The sequence below is a fragment of the Gymnodraco acuticeps genome, unplaced genomic scaffold (genome assembly GCF_902827175.1).
Source record: "Gymnodraco acuticeps unplaced genomic scaffold, fGymAcu1.1, whole genome shotgun sequence".
Lineage (NCBI taxonomy): Eukaryota > Metazoa > Chordata > Actinopteri > Perciformes > Bathydraconidae > Gymnodraco > Gymnodraco acuticeps.
The window spans coordinates 4,100,617-4,124,932 of NW_022990440.1; the positions used below are offsets into that span (position 1 = coordinate 4,100,617).

A 24,316-nucleotide genomic window follows, 5' to 3' on the forward strand; every position below is an offset into this window, starting at 1 on the left:
ATAGACAGAGCAGGATTCTCCTTCAGTGTAAACAGCAGGGGATACAAAAAGACTGTATGTATGACATTACGTTGCAAAGAGTAAATACTGACAATGGCCACCAGCATCACTTTGAAGTGTTCTTTTACAGTGTGTGCTTTGACACTTTTGAGTGTTGACTTATGAAGTGTAATACATAATACAATTATTTCAACTCATGCCTGTCAATCAAACTCAATAAACAGAACAATAGTCGTTTGTGTGGCTCGTTTCCATGGGGTCTTGTTACTATGTATGCAGTTAGCCAGTGACCGGCCCCTTTCATCAAGTGGAGCTGTCTGGGCTGAGTATGAGCTAATGCATCGCAATATGACAGTCATTACATCCCATAGTGAGCCAGCCGTGCTCCAAGGCTCTTTCTCATTCTCTTCCAGTCCTAGGTTTCCTAACTTCCTTTCTCTTTCTCGTATCTTATCCTCTGTTCTTCCCTCTCAGCATTCACAACTCTTTTCTCCTCTGCTGCTTTTGCTTTCTTCTGTCATCCCCTTTCAACTTATATACTTTTTTTTCTTTGGGGGGGGGAATCTCTTTGCTTCACAGGCTTCTATCTCGACTTTTGAGCTCGCGTCTATCGTTAGATGGCAACCTTAAGATGCCGTTTCACACGTCTAGAGGAGGAAGGCAGCATCGATTAAGACCTAAAGGAGAATTATTCTTTTAGGAGATCAAACATCCCCCAAATGAAACCGTGTGTTGATTGCAGATGTTAAAATATGTGTCTAATGTAGATAAGTAAGGGACCTACATTTGCTTCCCGTACTTTCTACCATGCTTTGATATATTAACAGCAGTTACCTGTACACAAACATGCATTTCAGTCTCTTGCATCCTCTACTATACTTCTCTTAATTTTAAAGTAAATCAAAGCCCCTGGCAGCCAAAGTAGCTTTTAATTAAAGTTGTTATTCAGTCAAGCTTGTTAGCCATCCATCGTCTGGCTGACAGGAGTTCAACGGTGGCAAGGAGATGCAGGGTGTCAGGTTCCTGCATTATGATGCCACTCTATTGTCTGTGAATGACTCCCCTCTATATTAGCAAATGAATACCAACTAGGCAGCCACCAGATCGTAAATCCACTGGAGAGTGTCTGAGGCAGAACACGACTCCATAAAATAAAATAAACAGCTTAATGGTGGTACAACTAGGGGTCATGCTCTTGCTCTCTACACAAGGGAGCGATGAAGAGTCGTGGGGACACAAGTTATCGTGGGGCTGACACTCCAGACAACATGGTGTGTTTAATAATGCAAATTGTGCAATTGAAAAGGATGCACTTGATCACCATGTAGCATGTTTATCCTGTAGAAGACTTTAGAGATAAGGTGGAGATCTGATATCAATGTTAATCTGTGTTGCCACTCCATGTTATGGCTCTACCTGACTCAACACTTTTTTAGAACTACTTCACTAATGATTCTGACCACTGGTCGTTCAGAGAGAATTGCCACTACCGCCTACACTGAGGCGGTGTTATCTCTCAACCTATGTTTCCATCTTGAGCAATCGTTTTAAAAGTGGGAACAATTCAATCAGTTTAAAAGACATAATATTGACAAGAAAACAAATAACCACACAGCAAAATAATACTTTTCAAAACAGTAAGATTTAGTAGTGGAGTAACTTGTAATTATGGTTTGTCATTGACCTTAAGCTACAATTGTGTTCAATTAAAATGAGTTATCCTGCATTTTATGATTTGTATGGTTTAATATACACAGAACTTATTGGGGAAGACAGGAATCAAATGATTAATTTTCATTGAATTCACATTTCTCCGGATGCTGGCACTGACGGCAAACAGAAAAAAAGAGAAGGAACCACTGCTATTGAGAGCTTGGCAGCAGGACAAGCACAATCATGAGTCACTGCTCCCCAAAAGCAATCATGACTGTTACTGCCCAAGTCACAGAGGATAACATCAGGTAGCGACAGGGCAACATACTGCATCCCAAATGAGCTCACGTCCTTCAAATATCTTCTCCCCGAAAAGAGGGTATTCAAATGACTGAACTTGGCCGCACGAAGCGCTGCTCAACACACTGTGTCGAAAAGAAAGATCCAAATGACTTTGTAAATGTTTCCTTTCCTCTAGACTTTACTCTAGAGTTTCAGGATGAAGCAGAGCTCGTCTGCACATGGTCCCTTTGGAACGAGCTGCTGCTGGCAATCATCCCGCCCTGCTGCGGTCAACTAAGCTTTCCAAGACAAGATGGTAAATAATATGGCAGCGTTTTGCCCCCTGGAGGAATATGGGGATGGGAGATTCTTCCAGGTGGTTTCAAGACACCATTTGCTTGTGGTGGGAAAAGGAAGTAGCGGATCTGCAAGGCCTCAGAGGCTACGTTAGAGATGGATGGTCCATTTAAGAGCCGTGAGGATGGTCACACATCCATATAGCTAAAGAAAGAATATGGTGGATATGAGCACTTTATCCTTGTCCTGGAGTGAATTAAGAGCTCATCTGCTGATTGGATCATCACCACTCCATGCCGCCTCCCCTACAAACACGGCCAGCCCTCAATCTGACACCCCCTTTCCATGTCACCAAGCAACTGTTGTGCTTTCGTCACATGGGCCTGGGCTTTCTTGTGGTTTCATCATAGGCCGTGATGGGAAACAGAACCACCACCGCATGAAAGACAGAGAGAAGGGGGGGGGAGAAAAAACCTCCTATAAAATACATGCAGATCTACAAATAGAAAAAATCCGGGAAAGGGAAGAGAAGGACTCGCCCTTCACCAAGCCCTGCCCTCACAGAATACTGCACCACCCCGGCGACAAGAGGGAAAAAAAGGAAACAGCAGAGGACCGCTGAGAGAGAGCTAATCGCCCTGTTATTATATTGGTTGGGATTTGTGGCTAATGACTTCCACATTGCGACTTCAAATGCACTTGATGTTCCGAAAAAAGTGGGGGGGGGGGGGGGGGGGGGGGGGGGGGTTGGGGAGAAAAGAGCATTTGGTCATGCGATTTGAAAAACACAAACAAACAAGCTTACAAACAAATCTCTGAGACGCGTTGCCAGGTCGCACAAGAGCACGTATTTGTTGTGTTTGCTACGAGGGATGAAAAGCAGCGATAATTAAAGACGACTGCTTCCTCACTGAGGGCTGACATAAAGAGCGTCCTTCCATCTTTATTATATGTTTCGAAACTTCAGGGACAGCATAACAGGCTTAGTGGATGAGCAATATTTCCAGAATGAGTCTATGATAGAAATATGCACACTTTTACGCACAAAAAAATAATAATTTGTGCACACGCTTACACCACCCAAAGCTGCTGAGATTTAGAGAGCTTTCAAAGACGACAGAAACGTCAGATTATTAATGCACAACCTGCCAAAAAAAATGTCCCCTCCACTCTGTCCTGGTAACCATTAATGTTGTGAGGCTCATTAATGTCAGTGTACTAAGCACAGAGGCCAGGGCCAGGCCAAACCAGGCCAGATGTAGCAGGTTACAGATTACTTCTCTGGTGGGGACACAGCTGGCTGCAACACAAGTCTGGTTCCCCTTTTCCCCAGCAGCATCCATTTCCACATCAAAACCACATCAGACTTCAGAGGATCGCAGGAAGACTGCTTCACAGGAAGACTGCTTATCCAGGTTTCACAGATAGTCACAGATTCAGTAAGGCTCGTTTAATGAATTTGGAAGTGGCTAAGAAGAAGTCACCAATGTCTCGGGGGTGGGCTTGGCAGTTAATGGACCACATCTCGTCTCTGTGCTTTAAAAGTGCCCTCTTGGAAGAGGGTCAATGAAAGTGCAAAAAATTAACCTTGCAAGTGATGAGAACAGATGCCTCTAACTAGTTAACTCTGCAGACAATGACTTCTCAATGGGATTTTACAATCCTTCTTTTTGTTTCATGCTTTTGTCATGGGTTGCAGCCCCAGATAACCAGGCCGTAAACCAGGAACTCGTTCATCCCGAAATAGCCTTCGCCATTCTTCCTTTGCAAAAAACCCTCCACTGCACCACCTTCTGAGTTCACTACCACAGTAGCCACAGACCCACAAGACTCCCTGCCAAAGTTTCTGGGTAGCACCTATAAAATATGGCCCCATCTCGTTCTAGTGCGGCCCCTATTATTTAGCTCCGTAGTGGAAAGAATCGGCAGGAGCCCGTGGTGGGCTAAAAGCGCTGCCAAAAAACCCGTCTGTTTGAAGTTGCTTGTCACAAAATGGAAAGCATAAAAGGTTGTTTTGCCCACAAGCAGGCCCTATATTTAAATACCAGAGGAAAAATCAATCAACAAATAATATACCAAGGCAGATAAGGCCTCCACCTATGTAGGATATCTCGTAGTTGCCAGGATGATCTCTGACAGAGCGCAGCACAGATGGACCAAGAGTAGTTTTGGCTCTGTGAGTGGCCCAGAATGAAACAAGGAGGGACAATTTTGAGTTTTGCTTGGCAGACGTTCAGGGAGTGACTGATGGGCTGCAGACTCTGACAATGACGTAAAGGACATTCAGGGACTTGCTGAAACCCTAGGGAAAAAAGCTGCTGGCACAATGTGGACATCAGAGACATGTCAGCCAACCTGACATGAGGGCGGACGAGGTGCCACGCTCAATTACCTCCCTCTGGCAGCTTCCTCGAGTCATAATCCACATCTGCCATATATTTCCAAACATGATTAAAAGCTTCTTCACCTCTAACGCTGTCCTTGTTTCTGTAGTTTCTCACACCCAATCACAAGTCTCCCTACACAGTAAGTATAGGCAAGGGTTACAGGGTTGAACAAACACAAGGGGAAATCCCCTGCATACTCAACACATGCCACTGAACCCGCTCTACACGAGAGTAAACAAGACGTGTGCATCCAGGAGAAAGCATCATTGAAAGAAGGGGGGGGGGGGGGCAGGAGATAGGGAAGCCAAGACGCGCTAAGGTTGTTCAATTAAGGGCTTTCAAACGGTGCACAATTAGTGTGTCTGGGATGGATCCATCCTAAATAAAGTCAAACTAAACAAAAAATGAGTGTGGAGCATTGACATTGAATAACGCATTGTGAAAGACGAAAATATGTAAGTGAAAGCAAAATGAATCAGAAAAAGCAAACAGAGTGAGTCAGGGTGGGACAAAGACTGTTTTTATGATCCCTCAGATTGTTAACCCAGGCTCTAATTGTCTCCCTCTTGTGTATAGCACAAATGAAGTGAGCGCGGGGTTTATTTCACATTTCCCCGTGTTATAGACACGAGACCAGGCTTGTGAAATGACCAGCGAACACAGAGTTTACATCTCCAACGTCTGAGTTTGAAGGCACACATCTCATTCCAGAGGAGCTCTGTGGCACAGATGCATGCTGGGGCCTTTTACCAGCAAACACACAACTGAAGCCGAAGGGAGAACAACACGTGTTTTACTAATGCGTGTCTGTCCTCTGTGAGGAAAATAACACAAGACCATATGGGTTCCTCATCGCACGCCGCCTTTGATAACCAGAGGATCTACGGCTTGTAATGCAAGTCATGATGGCTTACTGTTGCTAAGGGCTGTGCGTTACTCGCATGGGGGTGTTTTAAGCTTGTTCTCTTCTTCTTTGTTGTGCTTGTAAATGGATGGTAAAATGATCCCTCAGCACTGTCAGATGCCACGATAAACATATGCAGTGACAAAACAGGCATTAAACTGCCCTCCTACCCACATCATTCCTGCTCTTTTTCCCCTCCTTCTCCCTCCTCATACCCGTATCCCTCCCCCCAGACGCACTTACAGTAAGAATGAAAGGGAGCAATTTTCATCAGTGAAGCAGCCGCGGTATTTTCAGATGGATCTGATGTGGAGGGAATGGAGGACACACACACTCGCACACACACATCAAAATGCACACAGGCTCCTTTGTTCACTTGGTGGTAGGGCCAGTGTCATTGTGGTGATGCCATTCTCACCCACTCATCACTGTACTGTAGACATCACCCACTGAGTGAGTGTATGTGCATGCATGTGTGCATGTTTTTGTTTGAGTGCACATGTCTGTCAATTCACCTCTCCTCACAATTTGACAGCCTCTCCAAGGCAGTAATCAATTTGCGGCAACATAATGTAAGCTGTGCGGCCAGTATGGCTGCGGCCGGCCCTGATGGACAATTACCATGTTTGACGTTGCTCCAATGATAACAGTTGGATTTGTACGCAGTGATGGACCTCATATCCATATGTAGGCCCTTTGCCCCATCTGTTAAGCCACTTTGAGTAATAAAACGAAGGCCGGATAGCACCTCAGAGAAAGATGAACCATGAAAGAAAAGGGGTTGTTGCTGAACACACCTGTTTTCCATCTTCCTGTTGGTGCTCAGGTTAGCTGTTATCTGAGGAATGTAAATGATGTGGTTTGGGCTGAACACACACACACACACACACACACACACACACACACACACACACACACACACACACACACACACACACACACACACACACACACACACACACACACACACACACACACACACACACACACACACACACACACACACACACACACACACACACACACACACACACACACACACACACACACACACACACACACACACACACACACACACACCACCTCATCTGTCTCTTCTCTCCTGAGGTCCTGTGTGAATACAGGGTTCGGGGAAGATGAGGTCTGACTTGGATAAATAAAGGCCTCGAGTCGAGGGGAGGGAGCGATGTGACCTGCCCTGCTAATGCAAACAAGAAGAAACGCACTGCTGCACCAGATCAAAAGCACAGCTGTTTTTCCTCTTTATTCTTAACAGACATCATTATTAAAACAGAATGATGCCGGCTTGAATCACAACAAGACCCGAGGCAAACGAAGCAGAATCCCTTGTGTAAAGCAGCAGAAAAAGATTTGAAGGATTTGATAAACTAATGCTATCGCAGTTTTGACTAATTTTATGTTTGGTATTGAGGATATTAACTTTTATGTAAATGTCCACATCCCATGTGCATGTCCACGGCAGTGCAGGTGTTACTGAACATCTTGTTTGTGGAACTTATAAACACTATTCAATTTTGTTTTTCTTTCTCTACGCTGCTGTTTGGAGGAGAGTTTTAAATGTTGCTCTCAAGTTTTGATTAGTCATTTCCTGTTATGGCGCGTTCCTGCCAACTATACATGACTCCCAATATATAATTTGGGGAATGAGAAAATTAGTTGCATTTGATCTAGTGGAGAAGCTGAAACTGCAAAAACAAGAAAAAAGGGTTTTATTTGCAAAAAATACCCCAACAATAAAAAATCTAAATAGTTTTTGATTAGTTTTCTGTGTCTAAAAACATGAAAACCTAAATGTAGCCTCACTCTGTCAATCTGTCCAACCACCAATAGTCACATCAGCCTGGGAAGCTTTAAAGGCAGCTTTGAAGCCGCTTTTTAAAAAGAAATAAACACAATGGTTACTGGAAATTGGGCTTAAATTGATCAAATGTCAGAGGGAAGCTTATGGCCATGTGTTGTGATTAAATGTAACTGAAGCAGACCAATAGGATATTTCATTAACCCTTTAGGCAGAGCCGAGAAATGGATGGTCCGGCAGGCAAGGCACACTGATAGATAACCCTAACCCTAACCCTGTGATTTAATTTAACTTTTACTTGTTGCTTGCAGTTGTGGGGGAACAGACCCAATGTGTGGAGCCTAAACATCCTCCCATCTGCAACCAATGAATCCAGTGTGATTGTTTGGAGAGAGTGGCACATAACACATCAGAAAAAAACGCACCAGTGTGTTTTGTCTAACTGTGTATGCTAAAGATGAAGGCAATGATCTGATCCCTTAGCATTCTTTGGCTTTTTTAGATTGTTTTACACTTTAAATCTATGTATGTTGTGTAGAAAATTCCCTTTTGCGTGAAGTAATTGCACCTTCATCTCTTGCTACACCGAATGTCCTTATCCCTGCTGTCGGCTTAAGACCAATCCGTGATCATTATCACTGAAGTGCACATCTCAATGTTATGGATTGTCCTAACATGTTTGAATTGTTATTTTTTTATTCTCCTGTCTGACTGACCCGGTCAGAGAATGAACAAAGCATGTACAATCCTCTGTATCAAATCACAAAAGGTTGTCAGATAAACCGCAACAGAGTGCACTTCTAAGGACGCAATAACAACGGCACAATAGGCTGCTGCAGAGGGGACCATAGCGCTCAACATTCAGACCCCTTTTAACCAGCCACGTCTCCAGTTCCTGATCTTGATTGTGAAAGTGATCCTTTTTCACTGTGGTTTGTGTGGCTGTGGGAAGAGCAGCAGTACTGGGAACCAGATGGCTCTGGTAAAAGACAGGGGGCATCCCACTGGCCTCTCTGAGAAGGGGATCCATTACGGAGGATCTATTGAGGACCGGCAGATTCTGTTTCACGGCATCGGCCGAGTGTGACCGACCCTCAGTTGGCTTTGGTAGTGGGCTGGTGCCACGTAGGCGGCTGCAGACCGAGTCCTTTCTGTGTTCACCTTGGGGAGCTGTATTCACCTTCGATGCAGGACAGACAACTAGATCAGGGCCTCTAGGCGACTTGGGTTTCACCGTTTTTGACTTCAAGCTTTTTTCAAAGGGCCTCGCATTGCAAGTGGATATCACTGGCTCCGTAGCGTAGAAGACAATGGTCGTTTTTGAAAACAGTTGACTGGGAAGTTCCTGTGAATTTGTAAAGGAGGATAAATGGACTGTTTAAGCTCAGTTAATTATCGTATGGAGTATCAAGTTATTGGTTTGTTCACTGAACACAAATATAAACGCAACACTTTTGTTTTTGCTCCCATTTTTCATGAGATGAACTCAAAGATCTAAAACATTTTCTATATACACAAAATAACCATTTATCTCAAATATTGTTCACAAATCTGAAAAAATCTGTGATAGTGAGCACTTCTCCTTTGCCGAGATAATCCATCCCACCTCACAGGTGTGGCATATCAAGATGCTGATTAGACAGCATGATTATTGCACAGGTGTGCCTTAGGCTGGCCACAATAAAAGGCCACTCTAAAACGTGCAGTTTTGCTTTATTGGGGGGTCTGGGGGGGTCCGAAAACCAGTCAGTATCTGGTGTGGGGGTTGGGTTAGGGTTAGGGTAATGTTGTGAATCGAGTGGCCCATGGTGGTGGTGGGGTTATGGTATGGGCAGGCGTATGTTATGGACGACGAACACAGGCCACTCGATTCACATTCAGTTCATCTCATGAAAAATGGGAGCAAAAACAAAAGTGTTGCGTTTATATTTTTGTTCACTGTATATTCTTTCAAAAAAGACCACACACTATCTGTTTCCCTGCACATTTCGCTGTCACGGCTTCTTAGCTCTGCCCACTACTGGTTTGTTCCTTTGTTTGCTGTCCACTCAAGTATGTCTGCTCCCTTCACTTGTCCAAATGTTTGCACTGTCCACTTAGCCATGTCCACTTGTTTGGCCTTGTCTGATCAGTGCTGTCTGTGGGCGTTTCCTGCAAGGACGAAAGGCGACAATTTGCCTCTTCGGCCACAGGCTGCTGCAGCTGGACACAAACCAGACCCCAGGGTTCAGCAGCTAAATTACTCTCCATTTATTTAAAGTGGTTGCCATTACTCTACCGCAGTAGAGCACAGACCTCAGTGGCCCTGGCCCAACCATAACTGCAGTATAAAAAGAACCCAGTTCGCCGGACAGGTCATGTCTGACACAGTAGCAATTCCATATCCTCCCGTTATGTTCTTGGTTACGCTTCTCAAAACTCAGAATCGCATCACAAAAATACATAGTTGCTTTAAAACTCCTGTTGAGATTCTTGCTTAAACACCTAACCAGTCACTGGCGAGATGTTAGGAACAAGTTATGTGTTTAAATCAAATCAAGAAAAATAACTCATTTACGTTAATCATACTATGTCAAAATGTGTAATAATAGTATGTTCAAAACGGAAATACAGAGACAGGAAGCCAGAATGGTTTTGAGCTTGTACCAAAATAAATGTAATTGTTTTTTGCCTGCACTTCCTTTTATCAACACGCCCAAAGCTGATGCGCCAGTATATACATCCAGGGAAGGAAAGTTGTTTTTTGATCCATCATCCACTTTCTGCCTGGGGCATTAAAACCTACTTTAAAATTCCATTCTCTGTGAATTAAATTGAGTTTTGATAATGACAAACATTGTTGGTTTGAGAGTTAATAGAATTCATAGAAGAACATAAGGCTCTATGGTATTTCATTACTGTTGTCTGACTACTTGATTTACCCCCTCGCCCTGGAGTGTGTTCCATCTGATGGGCTCTGACTGCGGCAGGGAGCACCGGCTCAGCTGAGGGAAATGTCATTTGGCATTGACTGGAGTGGGTCTCCTCATGCATACGCAAATGTCAAGGAAGAGGCCAGGGAACACAGCTCATGCATAACAGTATTAAAATGTAGAGTTGGAGGAAGAAAAACTTGGAGAACAGTCTCGAGATGAAAAGAGTTGTGAAAGAATAAGAGGCTACATGGCTTTGCAGAGCTCCATCCAAAACCAACAAGTCACGGCTCATTCAGAAAAATACTCTGACTGGTCCTGACTGACCTTTGAGCAACAAAACCTCACAAACCACTATTCTGGCCACACGTGTGCACTCTCCCACCTAAACATTGTTTATCTCTTTCAAGCCTGACAGTTGTGTACAGCCAGCAGCGGTTTGACAGCCTAATTCCATGTTGTCTCACCGGACCGCCTCCGTGGATCAGGGACCGGAGTGACTCAACCTTGCACCACTTTGTTTGGGGACGCCTGTTTCTCTCATCTCCCTGTGCTTCACGTGTCTATCGCCTCTGTCATGCCAAGTCACCTCTTAGCGGTGCTTCCCATTGCGACACCACCACCATCATAGATCCTGAAGCTGGAGTTGGCTTGGCTGCTTTGCATGCTGGGTTGCCCAACCAACCGCCCGAGCAGGTGGTGATTTGCACAAGAGAAATAAATGAAAGAGTCGCACTGAGCGAAAGTTCAAACGGATAAATCGAGAAACCGGGAAACGACACAGAGAGAGGTGCTTTAATAAAACAAATGTAAGCCTTTGAACACGACAGGACGCGAATCGCAGTGGCACGATAATAAGCACGATTGTGTTTATAATAACTAGGTCTGTTTCTCCGTCTTAGTGGTTGGTGGTTTTGTGGGTGTACCAATGCCCTTGCATGGAAGAACAAGGGCGTTGCCCGGAACTTGACCTTTGCAGGGCACCACCCAGAGGTCAACAGGAAGTAAATGGGCTGCAACCCGAAACAGAAGCACACATTTCCAAGCTAGAGTTTTTTTCTTCTTCTGTTGCCTTTGAGCCTGATTCAACCAACCTTCGGCCAAGTAAATAAGGGAATTCTTCAAAACTTTGGCCTGTCTTAACAAGTCAAGACATGCTGAGTACCACGAGTGTTGGGATGTGCAAAAAGGAAAATACTCTGCCCTTTTTTTCCTCAATTTCAGACTTTCTAGTCCCTATGTCTGGTTCATCTTTCACTGCTACTGTGAGCTGGTGATACCATACCAAGTACCATACTAATGTAAAACAAATGGTGATGCTCAGCGGAAGGACCTCTTTGGAGGCCTGTTGTTTGTCCTCCACATTATTATTATTATCACCTCAGCAAGTTTAGCTAATAGCAAAGCCTTTCAGTCACTATAACTCTAAAGTCCAATCTGTTGTGGGCCACCTTGCAGTCCCAGTGTCAGTTGAGGTTGATATAGTTGTTTTTTGTTGCGTGTTTTGTTGTGTTGCTTAACTTAACCTCTTGGGGCATTCCAATGAAGATTCATGAGGGCTCCATATGGGCTGGTGTGGAGCTGTTTATGCATGGACATAACACAAAAAGGAGAAAGACTGATTGACTGCTTTTGCTGTTAAAACAACCAGTAAATACTAACTGAACCCGAGTTTAACCTACAGGAAATTCAAAGGAGTATAAAGTTGTACATACTATAAAAGTTTAGAGGAGATTAGCCCATTCGTCAATTTACTCAAGACTCCAACGATTGATGAGAAAATAGGGAGTCAAGGCAACCATGTGTCCCTGATATATTCTTCTTCCCTGTGATGGATGCAGGCACATTTGTATGCCCTTCAGTGAAAGTAGGGACTATCATTATCTCAAAAGTGAACAGCTGAAGAACTACTTTGTCTTCTTACTTTCTTCTAAATGTGTTCCTTTACCAGTCACATAATCACATTCTTAGCTCTATAACACTATTAAACTACAACAATGTGAGTCCCTCAACACTGGGCACAAGTGCGTTAGAGATTTATTACACAGGGATTGCTTTAGACAATATGGATGAAGTTAATACAGCTTCAATTTATTGATTGTGCTTTTACTAGCGGCACATCAGAATCAGACTCCATTTAATTACCAAATAGGTTCACACATACGAGGAATTGCTATATGTGGTGTATACATAGCTGTTCAGATAGCTTTGCTGTGAAGACCCTAACAGACTACATCAGCCATCACATGATTTAAATGCCAAAAACAAAAACAAGGAAAAAGGCTTAAAGGATACAAAGAGCTGAAGGAAAGTGAGGATCATTTTATTAGATCCCAAAACTCCCACTCCCACTAAACACACACACACACACACACACACACACACACACACACACACACACACACACACACACACACACACACACACACACACACACACACACACACACACACACACACACACACACACACACACACACACACACACACACACACACACACACACACACACACACACACACACACACACACGTTCACCAAGTCAATCCAGTGGTTTGTCTGAACTTGTGTCTGCAGCGCAGGAGCTCACCAGGGGAGGAGAGGTTTCCATCTCCATCCATCTCTGAACCGGAAGAGCGGGAGGGACCGCAGGGCCCACATCTGAGACCCAGACCCCATGCACGCTCTTCCCATGTTGCCCTCTGACACTCCCAAAACGGAGTGCAGTGGGTTTAGCCACACACCGAAAGCCAGTATGTTAAACTCTTTTAGAACCCGCTGTCTCTCCTCAAAGCAGCGCTCCATCGCAATCACCTCTGCCAACACAAGCTCTTGTTTCCTCAGATCGCAGCTGAAGATGGTCTGTTATTATCATCCTAGTCAGACGATTCAGAGCTTTTCTCTCAAACACACTCACACACACATTCACAAAGATCTCTCTATCTCAGGGGTTAGAAAGGTTTATGGAGGACAGTCATAAACTGCTCTGTATGGACTGCTTTTACAAGTTGAGAGTGGATTAAGTCGAGACGGATACGGTGATTGACTGTGTGAGCGAGAGCTGTGGATTAGGCAAAGACAGACAGTTGTTTGTGTGTGTACGTGGTTGAGTGTGCGTGTGTGGGGAAGGAGGGGCATCAGATTGAGGATGTGAGACCTCTTGGTTTGGCACTTGACGTGGCCTCTTAAAATCGAAAGGAGGTTTATGGAGGCTGCAGATGGCAACAGCTGCCTCACATTTGAACTTCACTCAAACACATGCACATGAAGTGTTGAAATGATTGGCTGAATAATTGATGACTCAAGTGACAGAAAAGTCATTATCATTTTTAATGGACAAAATGTCAAACATTTGCTGTTTTCAAATTGATAAGTATGAGTATATATTATTTTACATTGAATGCCTTTGGATTTTAGATGGTTGCTTGGAGAAAACAAGACATTTTAAGATGTTCTCTTGGGCTCTGGCCTACTTTAAATACTTGTTTATTTTTATTTGCGGATATTTGTGGAATGTTTCAATTTATTTTGAGGAAAAATAAACAGTAGTATCGACTTCGCACCTCAGATTTGAAAACTAGAGGTGTTGAGGAAGTTTGTAATGTGATACCATCGTAAGCTCCTTAAGACCTTCTCAATAGACCTTGTGTGGGATCAATTTCCATAAAGGATTGCAGTAATTGATAATAAAGATAACTGTAAATTGCATCCCTAAACACAGAAAAGCAGAAATATGCTCACAAAATACTCCTGAATTTGCATAAATGAGACTGTTGAGAAGCTACTGGCATATTTTCCTCCTCTGATGGTGGTATCTACTGTATACAACAGGCAACACGCTCTGACTCGATGTTCAGCCAAACATCGGAAAATAACACAAACATGCACCGTAGACTCAATCACACAGCAAGCTATTGAACAGTCTTCAAAAACTACAATACAAACCTCTGTGTGAGCTACTGTTCAGGAGTAGGTGCAGTGTTTAAAACCTCTCTGCCGCAACAATGCCTCAACTACAGCGTTTTAAAGTTCCGCCTGCGGCGCGACAAACCCATCCTGACAGAGTCCAGACCAACATCATGCAGTGCTGGACAGAGTTTAGACAGGGAGTAGGACAGACAGCGGGGTTGCCAAAACAAACAAGGGCTTGCCAGTAAATGCAGCTTACCTACATGTCAGGCTACAAAGAAAATACCACACCACATGTTGTCAATCACCCCGCCATCACTCTATTTGGTGCCTGTAATGCTTCAAGGAAGAACATTGAGTGTTTGAAAAGCTCCAGTGTGGTCTGGAACTAATCAAGCTGATTTACCTGCTATGAGTTGGTGTTGATAAGATGCCTCACTGCACAGAACGCAGCCTTAGCAAATCTTCCAACTGTGGCCTTACAAGTGAATTCATGCATATCTGGTTAAGTAGACTGAGACTTGGCGAAGACTACAGATAAAATGAAAGCCCATGAAGGCACATCTTGCTTTGTGCGATCAGTCCAAGATTTAGTTTGTTTGAGCACAGCCTGATCTCAACCTGATGTTTTCTTCATCTGGCCTTATTTCTGACAGCTCGGTCTTTCGTGATCACATAATGAGAGTGCATTCCATGTTGCCAAAATGTCAAAGCCTGCCATTTTCAAGCCTCAGCTCGACACAAAGCCAACTGGTTTCCTTTAAAGGTAATAGAAAGAACGTTCAGCCATACACAGGTTGTCACTTCACTTATTTTTTCATGTTGCTGTTATTGATAACAGCAAAAAGAGGGATCAGACAGATCAATTGTTGCTGACCTTTTGGTGTTGTGAATCAAAGCAAAACCTACTTGAAATCACTTTCCCTTAAATATAAATGTTACGGCAGACCTGAAAGGGTAAAACTATCCAGACTTTCAGAGTCAAAAAGATCAGAAACATATTGAAAAATTATCTCCTACACGGTCGAAGCAATAGTTCAGCATTCAGGATGATATAACTATTTTAATAATTATTTTTATTTTACAAGCGTCTTTGAGCACTGTGAAAAGCGCAACAAAAATGAAATGTATTATTGTTATTATTATTATTATTTAACCTTCAAATAACAGCTGGATGCTACAATGAGGGGGAAGAAAGACACGCTTCTGTTCTTGCACATTGTAACTTTTGTAAGCTTTTCTTACAACATCCCTTGCAGGAAAATGTTGCGATTTTGGTGAAACTGGATCCTATTTTGTTCATAGAATGTTTTCTTGCTTTCCATCTAAAGTCTTCAAGCTGCTCTGCCTTAACTCTTGGTGTTTAATGATATTTCCATATAGAGAAAAAGGCTTTATTTTTGCTTAAGTAAAACATACGGGTAATTGCTGCCGTGAGCTCCAGCTAACTGTAAGACAGTTAACTGTTGGTCTTATCTTGGTCTGTTGCCAGTTTTGGTAACAGGTGGATTAAGATCAAATAAAATAACATACCATAATAATGACCTTTATTAATCCCTGTAGGGAAATTCAGGAGTTTAAGCAGCAACAAAGTAAGTCCGAAAGTACAGTACAGATTCACACAAGATTAATAAAAATTAAAGTTAACGTTTAAATTATATACAGGTAAGTAGTTGTTAACAAAAAGCTGGCTTTGCCATGTCTTGTGTTGTTACAATTGCTTGATGCTGAAATGTGTTAGCAAAGTTGTCAGTGGCTATATGGAGTTGGTTAGCTTAGCTTAGCAAAAGCTAGCATAGCCATGCCATGTCCAAAAGTAACAATATCCACCTACCAGTATACCTCTGAAGCGCACTACATTAGGATGTGAAATGTTAACGCTGTTTTACAAAGGGTTTATTTACCTGACTTTTTTTACTTTGTTACCAAACAACAAAGGTGATATAACATTTTGTTACCTTTAGACAGAGCCAGTTGATGTTTCCAGTATTTGTGCTGAAGCTCAAGCTTTATATTTAACAAACAAATATGAGTGTTACAATCTTCTCATCTCATCCAGCAAGAAAGCTAATAGTTAATAATATGCTGTTCATCCCTGCGTGTGCTGAAAGAAAAATAACTTGAACAACCAGCCACTGAATAAAAAAAAAGAATCGCTTTGGGGGAGCGACATACTTCAACAGCAACACTCAAATCTGCATAAACAAAAGACATACATATATACACTGTGGGACTCTCACAACTGGCCACTATCGTCCACCTGCCAGTGAGATCAGTCATGGATAACAGGAACATCAGTAGCAAAGTCATTCCTTGTTGATTAACAAGCAACTTGCTCACAACAACAACAACACTCTGGAATACATGATTACCGGCTCACATAGTGACTCAATTACTTCTCATCTTGACAGCTCTGACAGGATTCGGCTTTTACTTGTTTGTACATTTGTGTGAAAGGCCTTAGCAGCTGACAAGTGAGCAACAGTGGGCCGCAGTCATACAAAACGGCATGTGTTTCTTTATAAAGCCTCTGAGTTACATACATCAAAGATAGGACTTTGGTTAACTAATGCTTTAGAAGTGTACTGTACTGAAGAGGAGCACGTTCTTATATTAGAGGCTGCAAAAAGGTACTTAGCTGCTGCAGCTATGCAACACAACTAAGCCTTAGTTTCATTTTCACTTGTTTGCCCTTTGTATGTGTGTTTAAATCTCTACATCTGTAGGCGCGTGATTGTGCTTTTCCTTCACTCCTGCTTGATGCGATGGTGCAGTAAAAGCCCTTTATTGTGATATTGTTTTGAACACTATCACAACATCAACAGTGGCTGGATTTCTGCTGAGCATTAATAAGCTGCTGAATGACCCAGCCTTCACAGGTTCAACTCAATTCCCGCTGGGTTTAATCATTCATATGAGAATATCCAGATGTAACTTCTAAATATCATCCCGGACATGCTAAGGATTCTTCTGTTGGATTTCAGGTCAATTCTAAACCACAACAATAACGTGAGACATATTTTAACAATTCAAATCAATTAAGTGATTCCACAGTTCTGCTTGTTACAGTGTGTCCACTTCCTCTCATCTGCCTTATAGATTTTCTCTGGGCTTCCTACATTTACCAGAATGCCTTTCCGCAATCTCTGAATCATGAATAATTTGCTTCAACCATAAAGTTAATCTCCTTTGATTCAGCTTCTCCTGTTAAAAATAAGCATAAAACTGCATCTCTGGAAAGAAGCACTTTTTTCTTTGATTCGGAGTGCCTGACACTAAAAATGTGATGTTTCCACTTACATTTTATACAAGCAGTCTTCTGCTTTGAAACCATAGAAGCTCCAGACGTTAAGCAAATAATCTTTGACTGTAAGAAAAACAGATGCAGTGTCTCTACTATAGGGGCAGAAAGGCTTAGGGTGTTTCCGTGTTTTACATTTGTTTTGACCTGCAGTTAAAATATATTAGAGAGAAACAGAGCCAAGGAAGCAACACACAGGCTGACTGCCTGTAAAGGCATGATATTATTGTTTTACTGTACAGTAATGTGCCACAGCTGACTTAAACTAAACATAAACCTAGACTGTTCCCCCCCCCCACTGTTATGAGGGGGAATACCATTGCTTTAAATACTTTGTTAATACATAGGTACACATGGGAGTACTTACGCACTAGCCCAGATGGTGGACCCTCTAATTTGAAATCCAAGGGTATAATTAAGAGACAAAAAAATTAAAAAGGAAAGCATGAGGATTTGCTGCTTCGACATGAAACGCGGCACAAATTACAGCAAAGGAGAAGCTCGGTTTGTGTGGTCATCGCTATTAGATATTCACATTAAAAACAACATATTCAGCTTTGAATTGGGATACGGTTGCAACTTTGAAGTTCTTGCAGAAAGACGCAATGCTATGACTGCGTATTAATCTGAATTTGATGGTGAATTAAATGGAAGTTATCAGATGACTGAGCTGAGGGGTTTTGAGTTCATTTCGGCATGCAGGGTATATGTCTGTGTGATTCAATTAAAAGATACACAAGCCAGAAAGCCAACAATAATATTATGATGGATATAAATATGTTTTGCCATAACTGTTTAAAAATGACCAATTCAAAAGAATACAATATGATTGATGAGTGTTGAGCAGCTGATGCAGAACAGGTAAGTATACCCCGGACCCAAGGCGAAAGGATGTGCAGGAGAGAGGAGTGCGCAACAGCTGCTGGTTTGGGTTACAAGCCCGTGGTCTCCCTGATTCAATCGAAACGTATCTTAAAAAGAACATAACATCGCTTCCAGATGATTTTCTAAGCCTTTTTCCAGATTCACATCATGCACCGCTGTTCGCTCAGATGTGTCGCCGGGACTCTACTGGTCTGTGTGTACCTGTGTGTGTGGAGGGATAACTGACACTGTCTCGTTCTGTTGTCTTCGAACTTATCACATCAAATCTAAACCCATTGCTCCTTGTGGCTTTAGCCGCCCTCTTTAAACACCCATAGTGCAGCCAGCGTGCATTTGGGAAACAGTGTCGTAGTGGGATGTGAACCAAGGCGATGAACTACAGTATGAATTAAGTTACTGCGAATGCAATCTGTGACAAATTCAAAACTAAGTATGAAAATATCATAATAACATAAAAACGTAACACATTTTGGATATGTATTCAAAACTTGCTGATAGGATAAGAGCATATTCAAAAGAGCAACTTTGGAGACGCTTCCGTCAGCGCAGACATGTATCCGTATACATCCTGCGCAAAATGCGAGCAGAAAAGTTTGACTCACCGGTGTCGAAAACACTCAAAGCCGCTGAAGAAATAACCCCAGCGAGAAGAAGAGCCAAGGTGGCTGTCCAGGAATCCATGGTGTGTTTAAAGTGTCTCTCAGGTGAAGTGCAGCCAGACGGACGGATGCGCAGAGCGGGCGGACTGACTGACGGTCTGTCCCGGTCTGTGCGCCAGACTCTCTTCGGCCGGCGTTAAAAGTCCCTGAACTTCAAGGCAGGTCCTACAGCTACTACTACACTGACACCACGGAGACGGCAACAGATAGTAGAAAGCAGGGATCCTATTTCCAACCCATGTGACAGGAAATAGGGGCAATAGATTCAACCTGCAGCGCTGTGGAAGCAGCAGACAGAAAAGAGGAGGAGGGAGGACGGAGGGGGAGAGAGGGTGGACTCAGTGGTGCAATGAACATCAGGTTCAAGTGTAAACTATCTTCCCTCTTTCAAGATTGGATTTAAACAGAGGTGTAAAGTAACTAAGTAGATTTACTCAGGTACTGTACGTGGATTCGAGGTGCTTTACTTTACTTGAGTATTTCAATTTGTTTGCTACTTTGTACTTCTACTCCACTACAATTCAGAGGTAAATGCTGTACTTGTACTCCACTACATTTCACCAAAGAGTCAAATGATTTCAATATTTTACAAAAAGTCAATCGTAACTTTGTCTACAACAGTAAAATGCTACTTGATGCAACAATATTATCTAGAAATGTCATATATATAAATTAGGGCCGGGACTTTAACGCGTTAATTAAGATTAATTAATTACACAAAAATTAACGCGTTAAAAAAATTAACGCATTTTAATCGCAGTTATTTTTGCACCGCGGAACGTTTCTCACTGGATGAGTTTCAGGCGTACCGATTATACTGGAGCACCAACTAACGTTCATGACTTCAGACAACAACAAACCACAGTGAACAACAGTGGGAAATGTTGTTTTAAAAAACGGACGGATGGAAGCGTCGATAGAGCACGGTTGTGTGCAAATTATGCAAAAAGGAATTCGCATATCACCGCAGCACATCAAGCCTCAAGTATCACCTCAATGCAAAACATATAGCAGCTAGCGTGGAAGCTAGCGTGGACGTTAGCCTCTTTTATCGCGTTCACACCAAAAAGAGCCGGTACTAAAATTAGTTCATGAGAACCTTTTTACCCCCACGAAAGTCCCTGCTAGAGAGCAGAGAGCAGAGAGCTGCTAGAGAGCAGGGACTTTCGTACGGCTCTCTTGTGAGAAAAGAGCTATATTTCTGATTGGCTGGGCGGATTGCAAACCACGCCCCGTAAAACTCCCAAAAAGTTTTGTGAAGCCGCCATTTTATTATCCTCGCATTAGCATTATTAGCATTATTAGCATTAGCCCAGCGCAGAAACGCAGAGAGACTAACTTATGGCAACACAAAATAAAACATGGGAGCGGTGGAGATGAGGAGGTGTTGGCGTTCTGGCGATTTACTCGGAAGGCTGCTGGGACTCCCAGCAGCTTCTACTGAAGCCAGTCCCCAACTCCGGGGACTTCCGGCCGGGGACTTTGGGCGGCAGTATACGCCGTGAAGTGGTTTGCGGCCTGCCAGTAAAACCAAAGCAGAAGAAGAAGAAGTGCCGTCAGTGGCTTCATTTGCCTAATCCACCCTCAGGTTCAAAGAGTTCTCATGAACCTTTGTGGGAAAAGTACTGCGGTGTGAATGCGCCTAATGGTATACTAAAATACATGTGAAAAAAATTGCTTCTCACTGTTCTCAGGTCAAATATTTATGTGATTAAAAATGCGATTAATTTCGATTAATTAATTACAAAGCCTCTAATTAATTAGATTAATTTTTTTAATCGAGTCCCGGCTCTAATATAAATCATTATATACACACTTCTCTACTACATTTTTCTGCACAATGATTACTTTTACTTTTTATACTTGATTAACATTTTGCTTAAAATACTTTTGTACTTTGATTTAAGTAAGATTCTGGCAGACTTTTACTTTTAATTTTGAAAATAATCTGTTGGTACTTTTACTCAAATAAAGCATTTGAATACTTCTTCCACCACTGGATTTAAACCATATTCCCAAATTAAAATTCCAAAAATCAAAGCACAAGCAAATAAAACAAAAGAGAACATCATTCCATAACTATTCCACATGGTCATAACTATAACTTTCTGCACTATGGTCATTATGCATTTACTTTTAGTTCACAATAGTTATAGGAATAGGAGTGATGCCAGGGGAGATCCCAACTACCATAAAGTATGAGATCTCACTGTAAACATGCCATGCAGTAAAAGCCACGCACAATAAATCCCTTCTGGATTATTATGGGAGTATTCTCTTGGGTTTTTATGTGGGGGTCTAAATCTAATTAGGGGAACATTGCATTTGGAAACCCCTGGGCTATGACATTCTCTATACAAAACTGCACACAAAAGGAAGTTAGCAGACCGTAGCAATACATCATTTATGTTACGTTTGCACATGATCCTGATAGAGCAGTGGTTACAATAGGTAGACATGTGAATAATACAATGGAGTTTGAGAAAAATCATGTTCCTATCGTTGGATTAGTAATCAATGGAAATTGTGTGTGATCACACAATATTAGTATGCTTTTTTATTTGCCTACATTTAATAAATAGTGAATCCCCTCTGCAAAATATTAGGAATTAAAGACGTCTTTCTTGGTGCAAGTTTTAGTTGTCTGTGTCAACAGTTAGTTATCAGATTTTTTTCAATCGACAGAAATTGATAAATGAGCAGATTATGCTTTATATTGAGGTATTCATTCCTTTACATGATACTAAATATAAACAAGTGTGTGTGTGTGTGTGTGTGTGTGTGTGTGTGTGTGTGTGTGTGTGCGTGCGTGTGTCCACTTGCGATGCTTCTCCCCTCTTTGCCATTTCAGACAGGCCTCCTGAATGTAAAACAGCACCCTCATGTGTTTTCATTGAGTATCATGCAGTACTGCGAGGAAATGTCCAAGCCAAATGCAGCCAGCCTAAAAATAGCAAAAAGAAATCCAGTATGAGCTCACCACTCATGAAGAAAAAAGGCCCTACATGTGTTTTGCCAAAACCGACAGAGTTGAGATGGGGTGCCCTGGGAAAGTCATTTAACATGACGTTTGCCCTTTTGAGACAGCAGATACTGGCTGGTAGAAACACCACTTATAAGAAATTGAAATATTGTTTGAGAAGAAGACATTTATTATTATTTAACTATTAACAGTTTACTTAGGCTCTGTAAATGTCTTTACTGTTGGGGTTGGAATCACCAACGCCCCATGATACATAACGATGTTGTTGGGATGTGCTAAAAACTGTAATAGCATTTGTTACTATTAAATACCTTTTAAGTATGATGTGAGTCAACTTTCTAATACATTGTAACACCATAATGATTTTCGGTGGATTCCTGATTACGTTTCTTTGATGTCTCAATATTAGTTGTAAAATCACTCTGATATCATCAATAAAAGTATCAATAATATTGTATTGATACAATAATTTGCCATGCAAAATATTGCAATACTATGCTTCTTCCCATAAGTTATGGGTAACTATATTCTTAAATAATTTACTTTAGTACAGTCTTTAGGTATCTGAGTATTCTTTTTCTGCCATTTTACAAAAAAAACATGAGATTTAAAACGTGATATGTTTTTGTAGATTAAACTCCTTTTCAGTATTTAAAGATACTTGAACATACGGAGCCCCCTAGGGGACATGGAGAAGAAAAAAAAAATTATTTGAAAAAATAAAAATAAAAAATGTTTTGCGAGATATCGCAAAACCTTTGCGAGATCTCGCAAAACCCCGTTGCAGTTTGTAGACGGTCCCTAAGCACTCCTCTCCCTCCTCAAGCTGCAGATTGTGACCAATTCTTGATGTTTACCTCGGATGACGGCGCGTATCGAACTGTTCTGATAGAAACGACTCTGTAGCTCGTTGTCTACCTTGCTATGATTGTTTGTATTTTTACAACGTTATGTTCATGAGTTATTGATCCGCGAAATTCGAATCTGTCAATAACTCAGCTCAGAGGGACGTGCATGTCCCCTGCTCTGAGTGTTCTCTTGAGGTGTCTTCACTTATGTGAAACCCTTTATATATACAGTCTGTGTGAAACCCGTGCCTATTGCCAAGCACTGATGTTATATCTTTATATTTAAGGCCAAGCTCAAAGTAAAATCGATGAACCGCTCCATTGTTGTGGTTTCTGTGTTGCCGTAGCAGCCGAACTGACCAGGAAGTACATTGAGCTAAATGAAAAGTATTGCGAGATCTCGCAAAAGTATTGCGAGATCTCGCAAAGGGGTTTTGCGAGATCTCGCAAAAGTATTGCGAGATCTCGCAAAGGTTTTGCGATATCTCGCAAAACATTATTATTTTTATTTTTTTCAAATACATTTTTTTTTCTTCTCCATGTCCCCTAGGGGGCTCCGTATGAACACGACCTCAATTACAGTATCTGCAACATTAATGTGCTGCTGTACTCATTTATAAGGCCAAATACTCTGCGAGTGTCACACCAAAACAATCTACATTGATAAATTGCTCTACAGTTAAGAGGAAAGCATGCATTTTTGACATTAGGGTGAACTTTTAGATTTAAATGACTTGCAATTAAGTATTTGTACTTGGATGTAATGCTAATTTAATTGGGGAAAATAACCTGAATACTTTTTAGCTTTGATTATTTGGTATGTGGCATGTTATGTGCTCACACAAAGCATTCTTTGAGCCCTCAGAGTGAATATTAACTGTTGTGTCCATTTAAAAATCCACCTGAATGTGAGTCCTGTCATTACCTTCCATCTTCCCTGCTATCAGTCAGTGATGCTGTGCAGCTTTGGTTTCCTTTGTCCTCTTTTCTCCCCCTGTTTCTCTGTGAGTGTGATCACATGTTGGGCTTGCCTGTACACGCTGCCTGGCCACATTCCTTGTGGTCTGCTGGTGTTACTGTAATTCTGTTCTCTCTTTTTTCTCTCTCCAGAACAAACTCTGCACTTCCACAAATGACATCTACACTTAATTCCTTTGGCATTTTGCCTTTTAGATCGTTTGTCCAGTATCTGGTTCCTTACAGTTCCATGTGTGTATGTTTTTTGGCACGATCAGACACAGAGAGAGGCAAGCCCTTCGGTGCGTCCTGCCTGCTGAGGTATTCTAAACGGAGGCTGAAGGTCACAGCAAGAATAATCCAATGAGATGTATTAGAAAGAGCACCATCATCCCTGACCTGCCTGCCAATGGGAAGTTATGCATAGTTGAATTAAAAAGTCGGCCCAAATGCTTTGAATTCACAAATTCAGGAGCCAAGACTATGTCATGTCCTTGTTTTCTCTTGGGTAAACATGAACG

At 42.1% G+C, this 24,316-nt stretch overlaps 1 protein-coding gene across 1 annotated transcript in view; it reads right to left on the minus strand.

Annotated features, from left to right (window-relative positions):
• kremen1 (kringle containing transmembrane protein 1) overlaps positions 1-19,194 on the minus strand; it is a 59,706-nt gene extending 40,512 nt beyond the window's left edge. The window contains 1 exon segment of the mRNA XM_034225149.1: positions 18,951-19,194. Coding sequence (XP_034081040.1) covers positions 18,951-19,029 — 79 coding nt within the window. The 5' untranslated portion in view covers positions 19,030-19,194.
• Positions 19,195-24,316: the final 5,122 nt, after the last annotated feature.